The sequence below is a fragment of the Prionailurus viverrinus genome, chromosome A2 (genome assembly GCF_022837055.1).
Source record: "Prionailurus viverrinus isolate Anna chromosome A2, UM_Priviv_1.0, whole genome shotgun sequence".
NCBI classification, from domain to species: domain Eukaryota; kingdom Metazoa; phylum Chordata; class Mammalia; order Carnivora; family Felidae; genus Prionailurus; species Prionailurus viverrinus.
In genome coordinates this window covers 21,636,672-21,653,561 of record NC_062562.1, presented here as the reverse complement: position 1 = coordinate 21,653,561, position 16,890 = coordinate 21,636,672, and the positions used below count along the sequence as shown (strand labels likewise).

At 42.2% G+C, this 16,890-nt stretch overlaps 1 protein-coding gene across 3 annotated transcripts; it reads left to right on the top strand.

Annotated features, from left to right (window-relative positions):
• The first annotated feature begins 306 nt into the window (after positions 1-306).
• ACTR8 (actin related protein 8) lies at positions 307-16,306 on the top strand. 3 transcript variants are annotated; one of them, XM_047850437.1, is made up of 13 exons: positions 307-557; positions 3,520-3,690; positions 4,933-5,043; positions 5,693-5,797; positions 6,344-6,517; positions 8,826-8,919; positions 9,137-9,269; positions 10,720-10,873; positions 11,899-11,994; positions 13,000-13,140; positions 14,075-14,339; positions 15,058-15,221; positions 16,024-16,306. In XM_047850437.1, the coding sequence occupies exons 1-13, from the start codon at positions 435-437 to the stop codon at positions 16,165-16,167; spliced, it is 1,875 nt and encodes a 624-aa protein (XP_047706393.1). In that variant the 5' UTR covers positions 307-434; the 3' UTR covers positions 16,168-16,306. The 3 variants fall into 3 exon arrangements, with proteins under 3 accessions (XP_047706393.1, XP_047706394.1, XP_047706395.1); XM_047850438.1 differs by lacking the exon at positions 307-557 and adding an exon at positions 637-1,029; XM_047850439.1 differs by lacking the exon at positions 307-557 and adding an exon at positions 640-755.
• The last annotated feature ends 584 nt before the right edge of the window (positions 16,307-16,890 follow it).

The following is a 16,890-nucleotide window of genomic DNA, read 5'->3' as shown; positions in this document are numbered from 1 at the left end:
AAGTCATCCAAGGGGTGCGGAGAGAGGCGCCCTAACTCAAAACCTTAACATCAGAAGCTGTTCTGAACCTAACCAGCGCAGTATGAGGAAAACTAGGAGTTAGGGTCTAGGAAACCAAGAATATAGGCTTCCTATTGTGAGAGCAAAACGCGATGCCGGGTGTAGCGCTCGAAAGGAAAAACAAGGAGGCTTCGGGCATCCCACCGCCAGGACAAATCACAGCAACACCCACCCATCCACGCCCCACTCCCGCCCCGTCCTCCTCTGGACAGCACCGCCCCTCCGCTTTCCCGGAAGCCTCTGGGGCGGCTGTCCGTCGGCCATCTTGGTTGCCGGGCACCAGGTTGGGAGGCTGCGCGTGCGCGGGGGCCCAGCCGGCTCCGGCGGGCGCGGTGCGTCCCTGAGGCTGGAGGTCGGGGTTGTCAGCGGCCGCGATGACCCAGGCGGAGAAGGGGGACGCTGAGAACGGGAAAGAGAAGGGCGGAGAGAAGGAGAAGGAGCAGCGCGGCGTGAAACGACCCATCGTGCCAGCGCTGGTGCCGGAGTCGCTGCAGGAGGTGCGGCGCGGCGCAGGGGGCGGGTCTCGAAGAAGGCCTTCCGGTTGGGCGGGGGTGAAAAGGCAGGCGGCGAGGCAAGATTTCCGGCCCCCACCCTCGTGGCTGGCGCAGGTGATGGTTGTCTCTCGGGTCGGCCGCGGTATGGGCCCCGGGCCCTTGCCTGCCTTCCAAGCAGCTGTGGAGTGTCAGTGAGCGCAGGTGGAGTTTAGCGCCGGGCAGGGACACTTGGCGGTGCAGGCGTTTTCCTGTGTGAAGGCTATCTTTGGGAGTGGAGGCCGATTCCAGCATAAAGCAAGGAAGAGGCAGACGATCGTCTGAATGGACAAGAAGAGTTTGTGTGTCAAAATCAGAACAAGATGAAGTCATACCAACCAGAAAAAAATTATTTGTCGTAGCATGGCCGGCAAAGGACCTGTGTGTGTGTATTCCTACTGATGAATGAAAAAATACCAACATTCCCATAGGAAAATGGGTAAATTCACAGCAAAAATAAGGCATTTACGTGGTCAGAATTTCATGTTGGACATCTGTGAGGCAGCTTCCTAACTGGTGGCTGGGTTAAGGATAACACCCAACTGTTCAGGCAGCTGTAGGATGTTTAGCACCGTGCTGGCTCATGGGCATCCCCCAGGGTGATAGTTACTGTTGCCCTGGCCTGTTTCTCCGCCCTTCTAGTTGAGGGGGCAGGCTGGATGGTCTGTATGGTCCTTGCACATTCCCACCATGTATGATTCTTTAGCATTCTGTGACTGGGAGGCAGGAGGGTAGAGCTCACAGTTGGGCAGCAGGTATCAGGGCATATGGTGTCAGATGGGCTAGTACAGAAGGCCATAGGGAAGTGTTGGGCACACACAGCAGGTGTCTCCTCTGGCCCTGATGGTCTGAGAAGGTTTTAAAGGAAATGACGTTTGGACTAAGACCCAAAGAGTGATTAGGAGTTAGGGGAAATCTCGGAAGGAGAACAGTGTGGAAGAGACCTGGGTCAGGAGAGGAGATCAAGTGTTGGTGATCAAGGTGTCTGGAAGTGAGGAAGAAGAGGGAGCGAGATGTGGGACAGGAGATTGTAGCGGAGCCTATCATGAGAGGCATAAAGAAAGAGTCTGGTCTCTTCTGAAGGCAGTGCAGAACTTTGGAAGGTTAGACAGACCCTGGGCTGCAGGATTAATTCGCTTAAGCCTCACAGTAGCTCTGTGAGGTAGGAACCTCATCCAGAGCAAGGAAGTGGTGCAGTATGCATTTGAAGACAAATCTGTGAATCCAGATCCTGGGCCCTTAACCACTATAGCAACATTTCCTTAATCCAGTCAGTTGTAGAACACCCTTTAGTTTTTCCATGTTCTCTATGGTTTTTTCATATCCATTATTTGCTTAATAACTTCTTTTACTTGGTCTTATTTAAGTAATAATATTCAGGAAGTGATGTATGGGATGTACTGTCTAGTTTTTTCCTGAAATGTTAAAATAAATGTGTAGTTGTTAAAAAATATTTGTCCATGCTTTGGAAAACTGCCATTACTACCCCAGAGCTTTCTGATCAATGTGCTGCAGCCTGTGTGCCATTAATGAGGTACAGGTATCTCCAATGGCAAGCAGTTTCATCTTTTCACTCCAGTCTGCTGGACAAATGTCTGCCATAGCACAAAAAAGCTTGGGAAGTACTGTTTAACATCACGCCAGCCATGTGAAAGTGCTGCTTTCAGTATCTCCTAGGATCCTGTGCGCTGTGCACTGGGCATAGATAGTGAACAAGACAGAAGTGATCCCTTTTTACATGAAGGTTTTTGTCTGTTGGGAGGGCAGACAGTAAAAAATTACAAGAATGACAAGTGTCAAGAAAAAGGGTACCATAAGGTTATATTGTAAGGGGACAAGCAAACCTAATCTGATGACATTTAACTTCAGAACTGAAGGGGAAAGTAGGATTTACCAGGGAGAAAGGACGTGGCAGGCAAAGGGAGCTGCCTGTGTGAAGATCTGGAAGTCAGAGTGGTGAGTTAAATCAAGAGATAGCTAAAATTAAAAAAACATTTTTTTAATGTTTATTTACTTTTGACAGAGAGAGATGGTATGAGTGGAGGGAGGGGTAGAGAGAGAGGGAGACACAGAATCTGAAGCAGGCTCCAGGCTGTATGCTGTCAGCACAAAGCCGACGAGGGACTTGAACTCATGGGCTGTGAGATCATGACCTGAGCCGAAGTCCGATGCTTAACCAGATGAACCACCCAGGTGCCCCAAGAAATCAAGAGAGATCTAGATTAGGAAGATTAAAGAGAAAGGAAGTGGTCCTCAAGTAAGGTTAGAGAAGTAGACAGGGTCTTGATCTCAGAGGTTCCTGACTGTATCTTACGGGCAAACTATGGAAATGTTTTAAATGGATACATACAAGAAAACACATCTGTAGCTCAAGGGCAGCTCCTTACTAGCTAAGGAGTCGTGCAGGAATGGTGGCTCTCCCTGGAAATTCTGAATCAGAAAATGTGTAGTGGAGGCTTAGAATCTAAGCATCTTTAAGTGATTCAGCTTTAGCTAGCAGTACTTCACTAGTCATGGTATTTCCCACGTGTATTCCTTGCCTGTGACCCCTAGTAATCTGAAAGTTCTCTGGTGGTCAGGATTTTGTCTTGGTCACCATTGTACCCCCAGTACCTAGCACAGAAATGCCCAGTAATTATAGGTTAACTTGCATTAGATAATTATGGTTTTGTTCATTTAAACAAATACTGACCTGTGTACTGTGGTCAGATCCTGGGAGCACAGAAATACTAAAAGAGTTTGCATTCAGGCAGAGAGCAATAATTGGATGCCTCTCAAAGAGCTACCTTCAGTGAATTATTTTGATACCTTTGAGTCTGATAGTCATAGGAAACTTAACTTCTTAGTCTTGCCTGTTACCTACATGTTATTTAACTTGTTACCTGCATATTATTTACCAAGGTCACACTCCTGTGTTTTGTATTTGCAGCAAATCCAGAGCAACTTCATTGTTGTCATACACCCAGGTTCAACAACCCTAAGGATTGGGCGAGCTACAGACACACTTCCTGCTAGCATTCCTCATGTAATTGCACGAAGGCACAAACAACAAGGGCAGCCACTATACAAGGACAACTGGCTCCTAAGGGAAGGACTAAATGTAAGTCAGAAATGGAGGATCTGGAGAGAAAGCCCAAGGTGGTTTCTTTGGGAGAGCTTACACATTCAGGTATACACAGTATACTTGAATAAACATCTCCATCTTCATAGCTTTAATGCGTTTTAAAATAATAACATCATTCAGGGTTACAAGTAGTATTTTTCATCTGAGCTAGCGGTGTTAGATTGTACAGAAATAATTACAACAAAAGTAAATTAAAAATTTTTTCACCCATCAATATGAATTGGGTATTGATGAAGGTGATGTCACTCACTTAAAATAATACCTTAAGGTCTCTATTAACTGACTGCCAAATTTTTCTCTTCCAGATACTTACAGTGTATATTGAGCTTGTATTTTCAATCTATAAATAAATTGAATTGTTATAATCAGTTACTACAATCTTAGGTCAAATTGTAATCTGAAGGCAAAACTACATATATCCTTGTAGGTAGCATTTACTTTATCTTATCTTGCAGATAGCAATTATGAGAAAGTATTTCATGGTAGATGTTAAAATATATATTTTGCATCGTAATCCACGTTTAAGTTTTAGATCGAAGGTAGTTTTAGGAATTTGCAGTTTCTATACTTCAAATAGTAAACTTTAGGATTTTTTTTTTTTTTAGCATGACTGGAAGACTGTGTAAGTCCCATTTCTAAGCCTAAATGTAACTTGAGAGTGTAAGAGTCTAAATTCATTTATATTTTTGGATCTTACAATTCTTTTGTAGGGCATAAATGTCAGGAGTAAAAGTTGATAGGAAACAATAACTTTTTCACAGAGATGTTTACAGATCTATTCCTTATAATGGCACAGCAACTTGAATACCTGCTGATTAAACAAAATAACACATGAGTGAATGTAGCATTGTTACAAAATCGAGAATAATGAGAATTATGTACATGTACGGAAAAGTCTCTGAAATACTTTATAAATACAAAGTAGCTATTCTGATCAGTGCTGTGAAAAATTTTGTCATTCATACTTCCTTGAGGTTATAGATTTTTGCAAATAGTTGGGTTTATGGGTGAGGGTTCCTTTCTGACTTTTTAATTTATAAATAGTGAAATGATTAATTTGAGTTCTTAAGATTGATACGTATGACAAAGATTAAGGAAATACTGCTACTTGTTGATGAGGGAGCATTTCTTCTTGGTGGATTAATTTAGTAGTTTGCCAAATTGCTTTCTCTTTTCACTGAATCCTTTGTACTGCTCATCTCTCACTTTTCCCCCCAGAAACCAGAAAGTAATGAACAAAGACAAAATGGCCTTAAAATGGTGGATCAAGCAATATGGTCTAAAAAGATGTCAAATGGTACAAGACGGATTCCCGTGTCCCCTGAACAGGTTCACCCTTAACTCTTCAGATTTATTCTTTAACTGCTATTGTGTCATAATGCCAATCGTGTGCTCTCTCAGTTTCATTATGCAAATTAAAGATAGGATTTCCTTAAAAGAGGAAGAAAAAAACATTCATAACCACCTACAGAATATCCAAATCAGTGTCACAAATGCTTGGGCATTTGAATAATTGAAAAGATGGTGTTTCTTATGGCAAGTTCATAAACATTTATAGTTTATCTGATGGTCTTAAGTGTATAATTCCAGGATCTGTAAGAACATGGGAAGCTATGTTCTTCCTACATTTGTCATTTTAATATGATAAAAAATACTGTTAGGAGTGGACGTGAGTTGGTATGATACACAAATGTGTATTCAGTTTTAAGCAGAGTATAGTAGTGATTTTGGACTGGTTATGAATCACAGTCTAGGTTTTAAAACCATGGGTAAAAAATCACAATTGTAGAAAAGGCCAAGAGAATCTTCCTGTGACCAGTCAGTATCTTGCCAGGTATTTAGGGCTTGTGATTACATTTTGTAATCTATATCTGGTATGTGAGAGAGGAGAAAAGAGGACTCATACTACATTTCTCCTTCCCCCTCTCCTTTTTTCTTGCAAACATTTAGACAGTTTTCTGATGTTCTTTTATTTCAGGCACGCTCCTACAACAAGCAGATGCGACCTGCAATTTTAGATCACTGTTCTGGAAATAAGTGGACAAACACGTCTCATCACCCTGAGTTTTTGGTGGGAGAAGAGGTAGGGAACTTTGCAGCACCATCCAGTTCTAGTTGTTTCCTAGAATTCACCATCTTCCATCTTCCTTGCAGGCCCAGATACTCACACAGGCTCCTGTGATGTTAGGTACTCCACTCTCAACATTTAGAATAGTGAGCAAATGGGGGCGCCTGGGTAGTCGGTTAAGCATCTGACTTCAGCTCAGGTTCGTGAGTTCAAACCCCGTGTTGGCCTCTGTGCTGACAGCTTGGAGCCCAGAGCCTGCTTCGGATTCCGTGTCTCCTTCTCTCTCTTTCCCTCCCCCGCTCATTCTTGTCTCTCTCTCAACAACAAAAATAAACATTAAAAAAAATTAATTAGAATAGTGAGCAAATGTTAATCGTAACTCTGGTCTTAGATTTTTTTTTTTTTTTATGAAATTTATTGTCAAATTGGTTTCCATACAACACCCAGTGCTCATCCCAAAAGATGCTCTCTTCAATGCCCATGATCTTAGATGTTTAAATGTGAATTCAGAAAATGCCCAAGAAAAGTTTAACAATGTATTCATCTCCCTGTCTTTTCTAGGCTTTGTATGTTAATCCATTGGACTGTTACAATATTCACTGGCCTATCAGAAGAGGTCAGTTAAATATTCACCCAGGACCTGGGGGCTCCCTTACGGCTGTTCTGGCAGATATTGAAGTAATATGGTCTCACGCAATACAAAAATACTTGGAAATTCCACTCAAAGATTTAAAGGTGAGCTAAAATTCCCAGTTACTTGGATTGCCTTTAAGAGTCTTGTCTTGGGGTGCCTGAGTGGCGCAGTCGGTTAAGCGTCCGACTTCAGCCAGGTCACGATCTCGCGGTCCGTGAGTTCGAGCCCCGCGTCAGGCTCTGGGCTGATGGCTCAGAGCCTGGAGCCTGTTTCCGATTCTGTGTCTCCCTCTCTCTCTGCCCCTGGCCCGTTCATGCTCTGTCTCTCTCTGTCCCAAAAATAAATAAACGTTGAAAAAAAAATTTTTTTTAAATAGTCTTACTTGTGTTTAAGTACGTATTCCTGAGTTGTTTGTAATCTAGTGTCCTTGAAGCATTCTCAGCCTTAAGGTGTGGAGGGTATCTTCCTTCTTGGCTGACTTCAGTTCCGGTGCCTTCTCTTTTTCTTACTGTTTCTTTGGTGTCTGTCTCTACTGCTCTGCAACCAGCAAACTTGCTCGTGTTTATGCCTTCTCTCTGGGCCTTTTTTGGGACATATGTTTGTCTTATTTTTAATTTCACAAAATTTGTTTTTGGTTTTGGTTTTCTTTTTTAATCGAAGTATAGTTGACATACAATGACACATTAGTTTCAGGTACAGCACAGTGATTTGGCAACACTATACATAATGCTGCCCTTACCCCAAGTGTAGCTACTGTCTGTCCCCATACTGTGCTGTTACAATACCGAGGACTGTATTCCCTATGCTGTATTTTTCATCCCCATGATTTATTCATTCTATAACTGGAAACCTCTATCTCCCACTTTCTTTCACGCATTTTTCCCATCCCCCACCTTCCTTGCATCTGGCAACTACTAATTTGTTCTCTGTATTTATGGGTCTGTTTCTGCTTTTTTTGGTTTTTCATTTGTTTTGTATTTTAGATTCCACATGTAAGTGAAATCGTATGGTATTTATCTTTCTTTGACTTACTGTACTTAGCATAATACCCTCTAGGTCCATCCATGTTATTGCAGATAGCAAGATCTCATTCTTTTATATAGCTGAGTAATATTCTATTATATGTATATACCAATCTTCTTTATCCATTTATCTATTAGTGGACACTTAGGTTGCTTCCCTATCTTGGCTGTAGTAAATAATGCTTCACTGAAATTAGGAATGCACATATTTTTTAAAATTACTGTTTTCATTTTCTTTGGGTAATAGTAGTGGAGTTACTACTACTGTGGATTGTGCGTTATTTCTATTTCTAATTTTTTTGGAATCTCCATTCTGTTGTCCGTAGCAGCTGTACCAATTTACATTCCTACCAACAGTTTCCTTTTTCTTCACATCCTTGCCAACACCTGTTATTTCTTGTCTGTTTGATACTAGCCATTCTGACAGTTGTGAGGTGATATCTCATTGTGGTTTTGATTTGCATTTGCCTAATGATTAGCGATGTTGAGCATCCTTTCATGTGTCTGTTGGCCATCTCTATGTCTTTGGAAAAATGTGTCTATTGAGGTCCAAGGCCCATTTTCTAATTGGATTATTTGTTCTTCTGGTATTGGGTTGTAGAAGTTCTTTATATATTTTGGCTGTTAATCACTTACCAGATATATCATTTGCAAATACCTTCTCCAATCAGGTAAGGTTGCCTTTTCGTTTTGTTGATGGCTTTCTTCATTGTGCAAACTTATTTTACTATAGCTCCAATAGTTTAGTTTTACTTCTGCTTCCCTTGCCTCAGGAAACCAGAAAAATGTTGCTAAGGCTGATGTCAAAGAATTTGCTGCCTGTGTTTTCTTCTAGGAGTTTTATCATTTCAGGTCTCACGTCTCCATTTTTAATTCATTTCTAATGTATTTTTGTGAATGGTTTAAGAAAGTGGTCCAGTTTCGTTCTTTTGCATGTAACTGTCCAGTTTTTCCAGCACCATTTGTTGAAGAGATATTTTCCCATTGTATATCCTTGCCTCCTGTGTCAAATTGACCATATATGTGTGGGTTTATTTCTGGGTTCTATTCTGTTCATTGATCTATATGTATATTTTTGTGCCGGTATCATATGGTCTTGATTATTATAGCTTTGTAGTATATTTTGAAATCTGGGGTTGTGATACCATTTGACAAGTTTTTAATAATTTAAAGGGAAAAAAAAAATCCTCACACAACTTCAACATTAGTGTTTTCATTAAACCCCAAAGATAGCAGGGGGGTTGAGGTTTTGTTTCGTGCCCCTAATCATTGTTGCCATCCTTTAGAGAGAATCCTCTCTGAAGACAAATGTAGTGACATTTATTTTGACCGGACTTTAGCATTAACTGTTTTATCTTTTTTTTTCCCCCTTTGTTTTTCTTTTTAGTATTATAGATGTATCTTGCTGATTCCTGATATCTACAATAAACAGCATGTGAAAGAACTAGTGAATATGATCTTAATGAAGATGGGTTTTTCAGGTATGTCCTATATTCCAGAGAAATCTACCTGAAATGAGATTGGTTTTCTGTTTTTATTGACAAAGTTAATCTAATTCACTGCTTTCTTGAAATGTTTATTCTGAGAGGATCTGCTGTGCTTGGACGATTGCTCAGGGGTTTCCAGACTTTAACTGAATGTCTGTCTTACGATCTTTACTGCTGCCTAGCTGATGGCTCCTCTGCCTTTGTGTCTCAGGGATTGTGGTCCATCAGGAGTCTGTGTGTGCCACCTTTGGAAGTGGTTTAAGCAGCACTTGTATCGTAGATGTTGGAGATCAGAAGACAAGTGTGTGTTGTGTGGAGGATGGGGTCTCTCATCGGAATACTCGGTAAGGACCTTGGAAGGTGGCTTTCTCTGTTCCTCCCCTCACAGCCTGTTCAGCTACAAAGTGTCACAAGTTAGAAGTGAAAAATTTTTTTTTAATTTTTTTTTTTTTTACATTTATTCATTTTTGATAGACAGAGAGAGACAGAGCACAAGTGGGGGAGGGGCAGAGAGAGAGGGAGACACAGAATGGGAAGCAGGCTCCAGGCTCTGAGCTGTCAGCACAGAGCCCGATGCGGGGCTCGAACTCACAAACCGCGAGATCACGATCTGAGCGCAAGTCGGACGCTTAACAGACTGAGCCACCCAGGGGCCCCTTAGAAATGAAATTTTTATAAGGAATTATATTCACAGTTGTGGAAATACAAATTCTAGCAAGGCTACAGAGCACTGATTTTACCTGTCCTGTTGGAATTCTCTGCTGTGAGTTCACATCAGCAGCTCCTGAAGATCCCTGCTTGGCGTAGTGTTAGCTCTGTGTCTTGCTGTGGTCTGGAGTGAAAATACCAATTATGCTCATAGCAAAGTTTTATTTAGACAAGACGTGTAGGGGAAAATAGGTTTTCAGGTCTGAATTCTCTAACTAGCTAGCATTTGAGTATTTGCTTTTGTCGTAATTGTTCAGTGAGTAATGAGTAGCTTTCTTGTCTGTTCCCTTTGTGATGTCATCACTGATATGAGAGATATCAGGCACAAGTTTGCTGCTTGTCCTTCCCTAGACAAGCCCAACACAGGCAGTGCACATACAGGTTCTCTGCAACATCTTGTGCTCCCAGGATGGCTTCTTCAGGATGCTGTAGTTCTTATCCCTCACATAGGTAGTTTGAGTCACAGGGTAGAGAAACATTGGAAGGCGGGCCTAACCAGTCCATGAGGAAGGTTAATCTCTATTGCTTCCCACCCCAAGTTATGGTGCATTCGAAAACCCAGTGTGAGTTATTGTGGCTCATCCACTGTTTGTATTGGCTGATGCCGTTGGTTCTTAAAGTGTGGAGAAAATACTGGACCTAGGTCTCCTACTGCTAAAATAACATAGCAGTGTTCTTTCCGAATTGTAGAACCATTCAGTTAGTGGGTAGTACACTCTAAACTTTCTTCCCATGAGTTTGTCCTATGATGTCACTGCCTGTGAACTTGATATGCTGGTGAATACAAGACAGGCAAACAGCTAGTGTATGATAAACATAGTGACTTAGGAATGAGCTGCATTTAGTCATGTGTATTCTGTTTCTTGGACTTTTTGCAAATAGCATGACTGCTCCTAGGTGCCCGCCCCTGGTTGTGTGCTGGAGTCCATTTCTCCATCCCATCCGTCCATCCTGTCCTTTCAGTCTATTCATGCATTAGACATCTTTTGAGACTTGTCATGTTTCTCTGCATGATGGATTTTTTGAAACGCCCTTTGCACCTTCTTGACTGACAGATTACCCACCTGCCTTTTCTTTTAACTCTAGGCTCTGTCTGGCGTATGGGGGCTCTGACGTGTCAAGGTGTTTCTACTGGCTGATGCAGCGAGCTGGGTTCCCTTACCGAGAATGCCAGCTAACAAATAAAATGGATTGTCTTCTTCTACAGCACCTTAAAGAAACTTTTTGTCATTTAGATCAGGTGGGAGCAAAATCAAAATTGCTAATTATTTTTATTTCCAGGAAAAATTTAAGATATTTAAAAGACAGTTAAAAATGTAACAATGTTGGGGCACCTGGGTGGCTCAGTCAGTTGAGCATCTGACTTCAGCCTAGGTCATGATCTCACCGTTCCCGAGTTCGAGCCCTGCGTTGGGCTCTGTGCCTGTTTCGGATTCTGTGTCTCCCTCCCTGTCTCTGCCACTCCCCTGCTTGTGCTCTGTCTCTCTCTCTCTCTTTCTCTCTCTCTCTCTCTCTCTCTTTCTCTCTCTCTCTCTCTCTCTTTCTCTCTCTCTCTCTCTCAAAAATAAACATTAAAAAAAAAAAAAAATGTAACAATGTTATGCCACCCTTTCAACCCAAGTTGACAGAGCCTTGAAGTGGAAGCTCTTAAGGAGTGAGGGTGTTTTGGTAAGGTCAGAGCCATCAGGATGTGTCTCAGGCTCTAGAAAATACAGCTGGCTTTTTTAAGAAAGAGTGTGTAAGAAATTCCTTTCTTTTTAGGATCTTTGATCATTCCGATAAAGGTTGAAGATACACCTTTACATGTAATAAATATATAGGTGCAGACATTTAATAAAATGGCATCATTTGAAGCACTTAATGTTGCAAACATTGTTGTATGTGGATTCCTACCTTTTTATGCATTCTGTATCAGACTTTTTTTTCCCTAACATTTTTCAGACTATCTAATTCTGAATAACGGAATTTTGAGGAACCTAAGACTGGTAGCATTTCGCAGTTTTTGAGAAAATTTGCTTATTGATTTGGGTAATTTGTATGTCTCAATAATGAAAAAAAATGCAGATGGTAGAAATTTTGGAATTGTTAAAAGGGAAGCAAGGTACATTTTGACTCTTATTTTACTAAGTTCCAGGTGGAATGGTACAAAGTTGCAGGGCAGTCTTGTTATAAGTGAGATTTGGATTGTGGAGAGGCTTAACTATAATTTGAGGAGTTTACATGCACTTTTACTGGCTCACTGACAGCATCTTTTCCTGGAATCAGGACATCTCTGGGCTTCAGGATCATGAGTTTCAGATTCGACATCCGGATTCCCCTGCCCTACTTTACCAGTTTCGATTAGGAGATGAAAAACTCCAGGTAACATATGGGTGTATATTTCTGTGGGTAGAAAGAAAGCTGACCTGGTTCACTCACACTGAGAGAATATGCACTTGTGTGAAACCTCGTGAGGTTAGAATGTCAACTGGTATAGATTAGCTGCTAAGCCAGCTTTTTTTTTTTTTTAAACATTATGTTTAGTGTTTATTTTAAAAAAAAAATTTTTTTTTTTTAGTCTTTATTTTTGAGAGGGAGAGAGAACATGAGCAGGGGAGGAGCAGAGAGAGAAGGAGACACAGAATTCCAAGCAGGCTCCAGGCTCTGAGCTGTCAGCACAGAGCCTGACATGGGGCTCGAACTCACAAACCGTGAGATCATGACCTGAGCCGAAGTCTGATGCCCAACTGACTGAGCCACCCAGGCGTCCCTGTTTAGTGTTTATTTTTGAGAGAGAGAGGGTGAGGGAGGGAGGGGCAGAGAGAGAGAGAGAGAGGGTGAGGGGCAGAGAGAGAGAGAGGGAGACAGAGAATCCAAAGCAGGCTACACGCTGTCAATGCAAAGCCTGGTGTGGGGCTTGAACCCACGAACGGTGAGATCATGACCTGGGCCAAAGTCAGACACTCAACCGACTGAGCCACCCAGGTGCCCCTGCTAAACCAGCTTTTAAGCCACTGATAGAGTACAGATTAGAATAGATGATGAGGGCCATCTTTTTAATTAGCTGCTATGTGATTTGTTATTATTTAGAGAGAGAAGGACTGTTTTTATTAGGAAATTATAAAGTAGCTTATTTTCCACTTGCATTACACGTTTTGACATTTCTCTTTGTGGTGTCACATCACTCATTCACTTGGATGATTTCTGTTAAGTTTTCTGGCCTCTTGTGCAATAAAGAAATAATGCTACTCCCAAAAGAGAATGCTTATTGAGTCTGCCTTCTAGGATCTGATCTGCCAATTTTGTTTTGGGAAGAACAGAATTTAATAGATCAGTTTTTTTCAGAAAGCCACGTGTCCTTGGTTGATCATTCTTTTCCTTGCACAGGCTCCAATGGCTTTGTTTTACCCAGCAACTTTTGGAATTGTTGGACAGAAGATGACAACCTTGCAGCACAGATCCCAGGGTGACCCTGAGGATCCTCATGATGAGCATTATCTGCTGGCCACGCAAAGCAAGCAAGAACAGGTCTGCAGAAATTCTGGTGTGAGAGGAGACAGCTTGGTCCCTGCGGAAGTTTGTCCGTGATTAGTGGGTCGGCGCAGTCACTGCAGTCTACTACATACTGAAGCCAATACTGTTTTTAGACCTGGAGATGTGATGAAGTCTAAATTTCAAGTCAGATGACAGATTTCTTCATTCAGACATGAAGCCAATTTTCAGAATACCAGTCCACAAATTTAAAAGTTAATTTAATAAAGATATTTATTTTTGGTGTGAAAGCTATCTACTTTTGAATGTTTATCCAGTAGTGAGTATTTTTAGTAAAATCTCACCTATTTTAAAATTATAATGTAAAAGGTATGTGGCCTAGGCAAAAAGCTAAATTCTTTTGTCCAGAGCTGATGATCCAAGTAATAGGATGTCTGATACAGGGGCACAAATGAAAGCTCTTCTCTCCCAGTGAAACAGCAGCTCAGGATGGAAAAAGGAGGGCTTATAAACCTTTTCTAGTATTTGTCCCTGTCCCAATGGTGAGCATGAGGTGGTTGGATAAGGTCTGAAAATGAGGATTAGGTAGGAGGCACAGGCACAAGAATTCTACTGAAATTCTCCACTTAAAAACTCAGTTCAAGGGGAAAATGTCCGTGTACACTGTCATTTCAATTTGCAAATCCAACCAGTAATAGTTGTGAGACTTGCCCTTCTTGCTAATGGCTGCTTTGGAATTGTCAGCACACCCTCATCTTTTGTACACCACGTCTCACTCCCAGGTGATCTGGGAGTGGGTGCAGGTGCTTGGCCACCTGCTAGTGTGTATTCCCTCTGCACCACAGTGGTGGACCTTTGTTTTATAGTAGTATAAAGTAGTGTAGTAGGGAGGGATGGGGTCTAGCTGGGGAACATCAGCACTATTCTGTTACATTCATACCATCCATTTGTCCTTTTGTTTGATTTAAAGTCTGCAAAAGCTACTGCTGACCGAAAGTCTGCATCCAAACCCATTGGATTTGAAGGGGATCTTCGTGGCCAGTCCTCTGATCTTCCAGAAAGACTCCATGCCCAGGAGGTGGATTTGGGATCCTCCCAGGGAGACTGTTTGATGGCTGGCAATGAATCTGAAGAGGCTCTCACAGCACTGATGTCCAGGAAGACTGCCATCTCGCTGTTTGAAGGGAAGGCCCTGGGCCTGGATAAAGCCATTCTTCACAGCATAGACTGCTGTTGTAAGCACGTTGTAAGATAGCAGTTAGGTGAATTGGTTCAGGCTAGGGTGTGGTTGTGCTGCGTAGCATATGCATTGAAAAACTGTTGGGCACATGCTTTGTGCCTGCGTTGTCCGGTGTTAGGAAGTGGTTCCCAGCCTTGTTGAGCATATAGCCTAGTGGAGGAAACCAAAGAAGTTAAATTGTCACACAAGTGTGAAATTACAACTCTGACTGGTGCTGCAAAGTTGAACAAAAGGGAAAATTGAGCTGACTCTGAGAGCTTCTGATTGAGGGACTTAATAAGGGATTTTTACTGGTAGGAGGAGGAATAGATGGTGGGAGGCAGGGAATCTTTTCTTAGGGAAGAGCCATTTGAGAACGGTCTAGGAGGTGAGAAGGTCACCAGGTGGCATTCCAGGCAAAGGAAGAGGCCTGTGTGGAGGCCAGCGTGGCTGGGAGGTGAGATGCCAGGATAGGGCTGGAGAAGCAGTGAGTCACGCCACAGTAGACTTTGTAGGCCCCCGTAGAAATTTTGGTCCTAATCCTGCAAGTTGCAGGGTGGGGGGTGCAGCAGCATGTTCACTTTGGTGTTTTACAAGGTTCTTCTGGCTGCATTGTTGAGGGTGGGTTGGAGAGAGAGCTTTGAGGAGCCTCAATTGTCCAAACGAGATGGTGGTGGCTTGGCCCAGTGGTGGATATGGAAGAAAGAGTGGAAGGAATATCATTGTCTTTTCAGCATCTGATGATACCAAAAAGAAGATGTACAGTTCCATCCTGGTGGTAGGAGGTGGTTTGATGTTTCATAAAGCTCAAGAATTTCTGCAGCACAGAATTCTCAACAAAATGCCACCTTCATTCAGGCGAATTATTGAGAATGTGGACGTGATCACAAGGCCCAAGGTCTGTTGTCCATGGTGCAGTTGGATTGTATGTGAATGAAACCAGCACTGATTCTAATTGTAATAAAATCCTGGAAGGCATGAGCTTGCATCTGGGCAGCTCTTGAGGGTGTGGGCAAGTGGAACGATTTCTTTCAGTAGGTCACAGATTTGGTGCAAGGAGCTCTGGGTGGGCACCTGGATTCCTGGGTGTTAGACCTCGCTGTGCTCTCCAGACCAGCACGGCTGGCTTCCAGAAGCCATGCCTTTGGAAAAGGACTGGGTGGGCAAGGAGAAGACTGGCGGGTCTTGGCCAGAAAAACTTCAGTTTTAGCTTTCATGTTAAAGATCTGCTGCTGGTCCCCAGACCAGGGCATCATTAAGGATCCTTTTGGCCTGAACTATCTTGGAAAGAAACATAAGCCCAGGAATTTAGAAAGAGATTGTATCTGTATTTCATTATATCTCACAAACAGTTCCTGGAAATGTTCTTATTTAATTTTAATCCTGAGGGAGGGATTACGGGATATATTTACTCCCCTCTAACTTCAGAATAAGTAATTTCCTTATGTCTGTTTCTGCGTATGGGGCCTATTGGTGGAATAACAGTAGTAGCATCTTCAATAATAAACACTAAAAAGTTTTCCTGTCAGTTGGAACAGAGAGATGTCTGTAGTTCATGGGTCCTGCATGAATGAGTCTTTAATGCAGGTTGAAAATCTGGCTGTTTTAAGTATTGATTCAGCAGGGTTTTTTTCTACTCCCAAATACAAGGAAATTATTCAGTATACGTCTTGTCTGCTTTTGCTGTGTCACTGCTCTAGGACATGGATCCCCGGCTGATTGCATGGAAAGGAGGGGCCGTGCTGGCTTGTTTGGACACGACACAGGAGCTGTGGATCTATCAAAGAGAATGGCAGCGCTTTGGTGTCCGCATGTTACGAGAGAGAGCTGCTTTTGTGTGGTGAAAGTGGGCAGGAAGTCAGTGTTGAAGACCAAAAATAAGCATCCTGGTATAAAGACTCTTAAAGAATATATGTATTTTAATTTATTGACTCAGATGCTTAAGTTTCATGGAAAATAAATGAATTTTAACTTTTATGTTGACAGCAGGACTTTGGTGTGAAATTATAAGCAGTTTTTGTAGTCAGGACATTTAAGGATAAATGCGAACTTAGTCTTCAGTGGCAAACTCTCCTGCCCCTTTCTCAGGGTGGCAGGAGCTCCCTGATGACAGGAAATGTTGCTGTTGTATGGCTCTCATATGTATGCCTTGGTTTAAGTTGACCTCGGTGTCCTCAGACAATCACATGCAGCCATAGGGGTGGGTATATGACTCATGTACCTGAATCCTGAGAACTGTCCAGTCATGCCATTTCCCTCATGTGTTACAGCAGGCACACATGTTGTGACTCCTCTGTGCTCTTGGAATTCCAAATAAGAAGAAAAAAAGTTTTTTTCTTTTTTTCTGTTGGATTACAAAAAAGATAGTGACCATAGAGGTTTGGATTTCCAGAGGCAAAGATTTAAAGCTGGGTGGGCTGGCTTTTGTTACCTGACATGCTTCCAGGTGGGCTTGGGGAAAGAAAACAGTCATTATCTGACCAAAACAACAAAAACTGAGAAGGAAAATTCATTTCCTTCCTAAAGCCAAATAGAAATAATTCAGGTATAATTTCAAGTTAACTTCT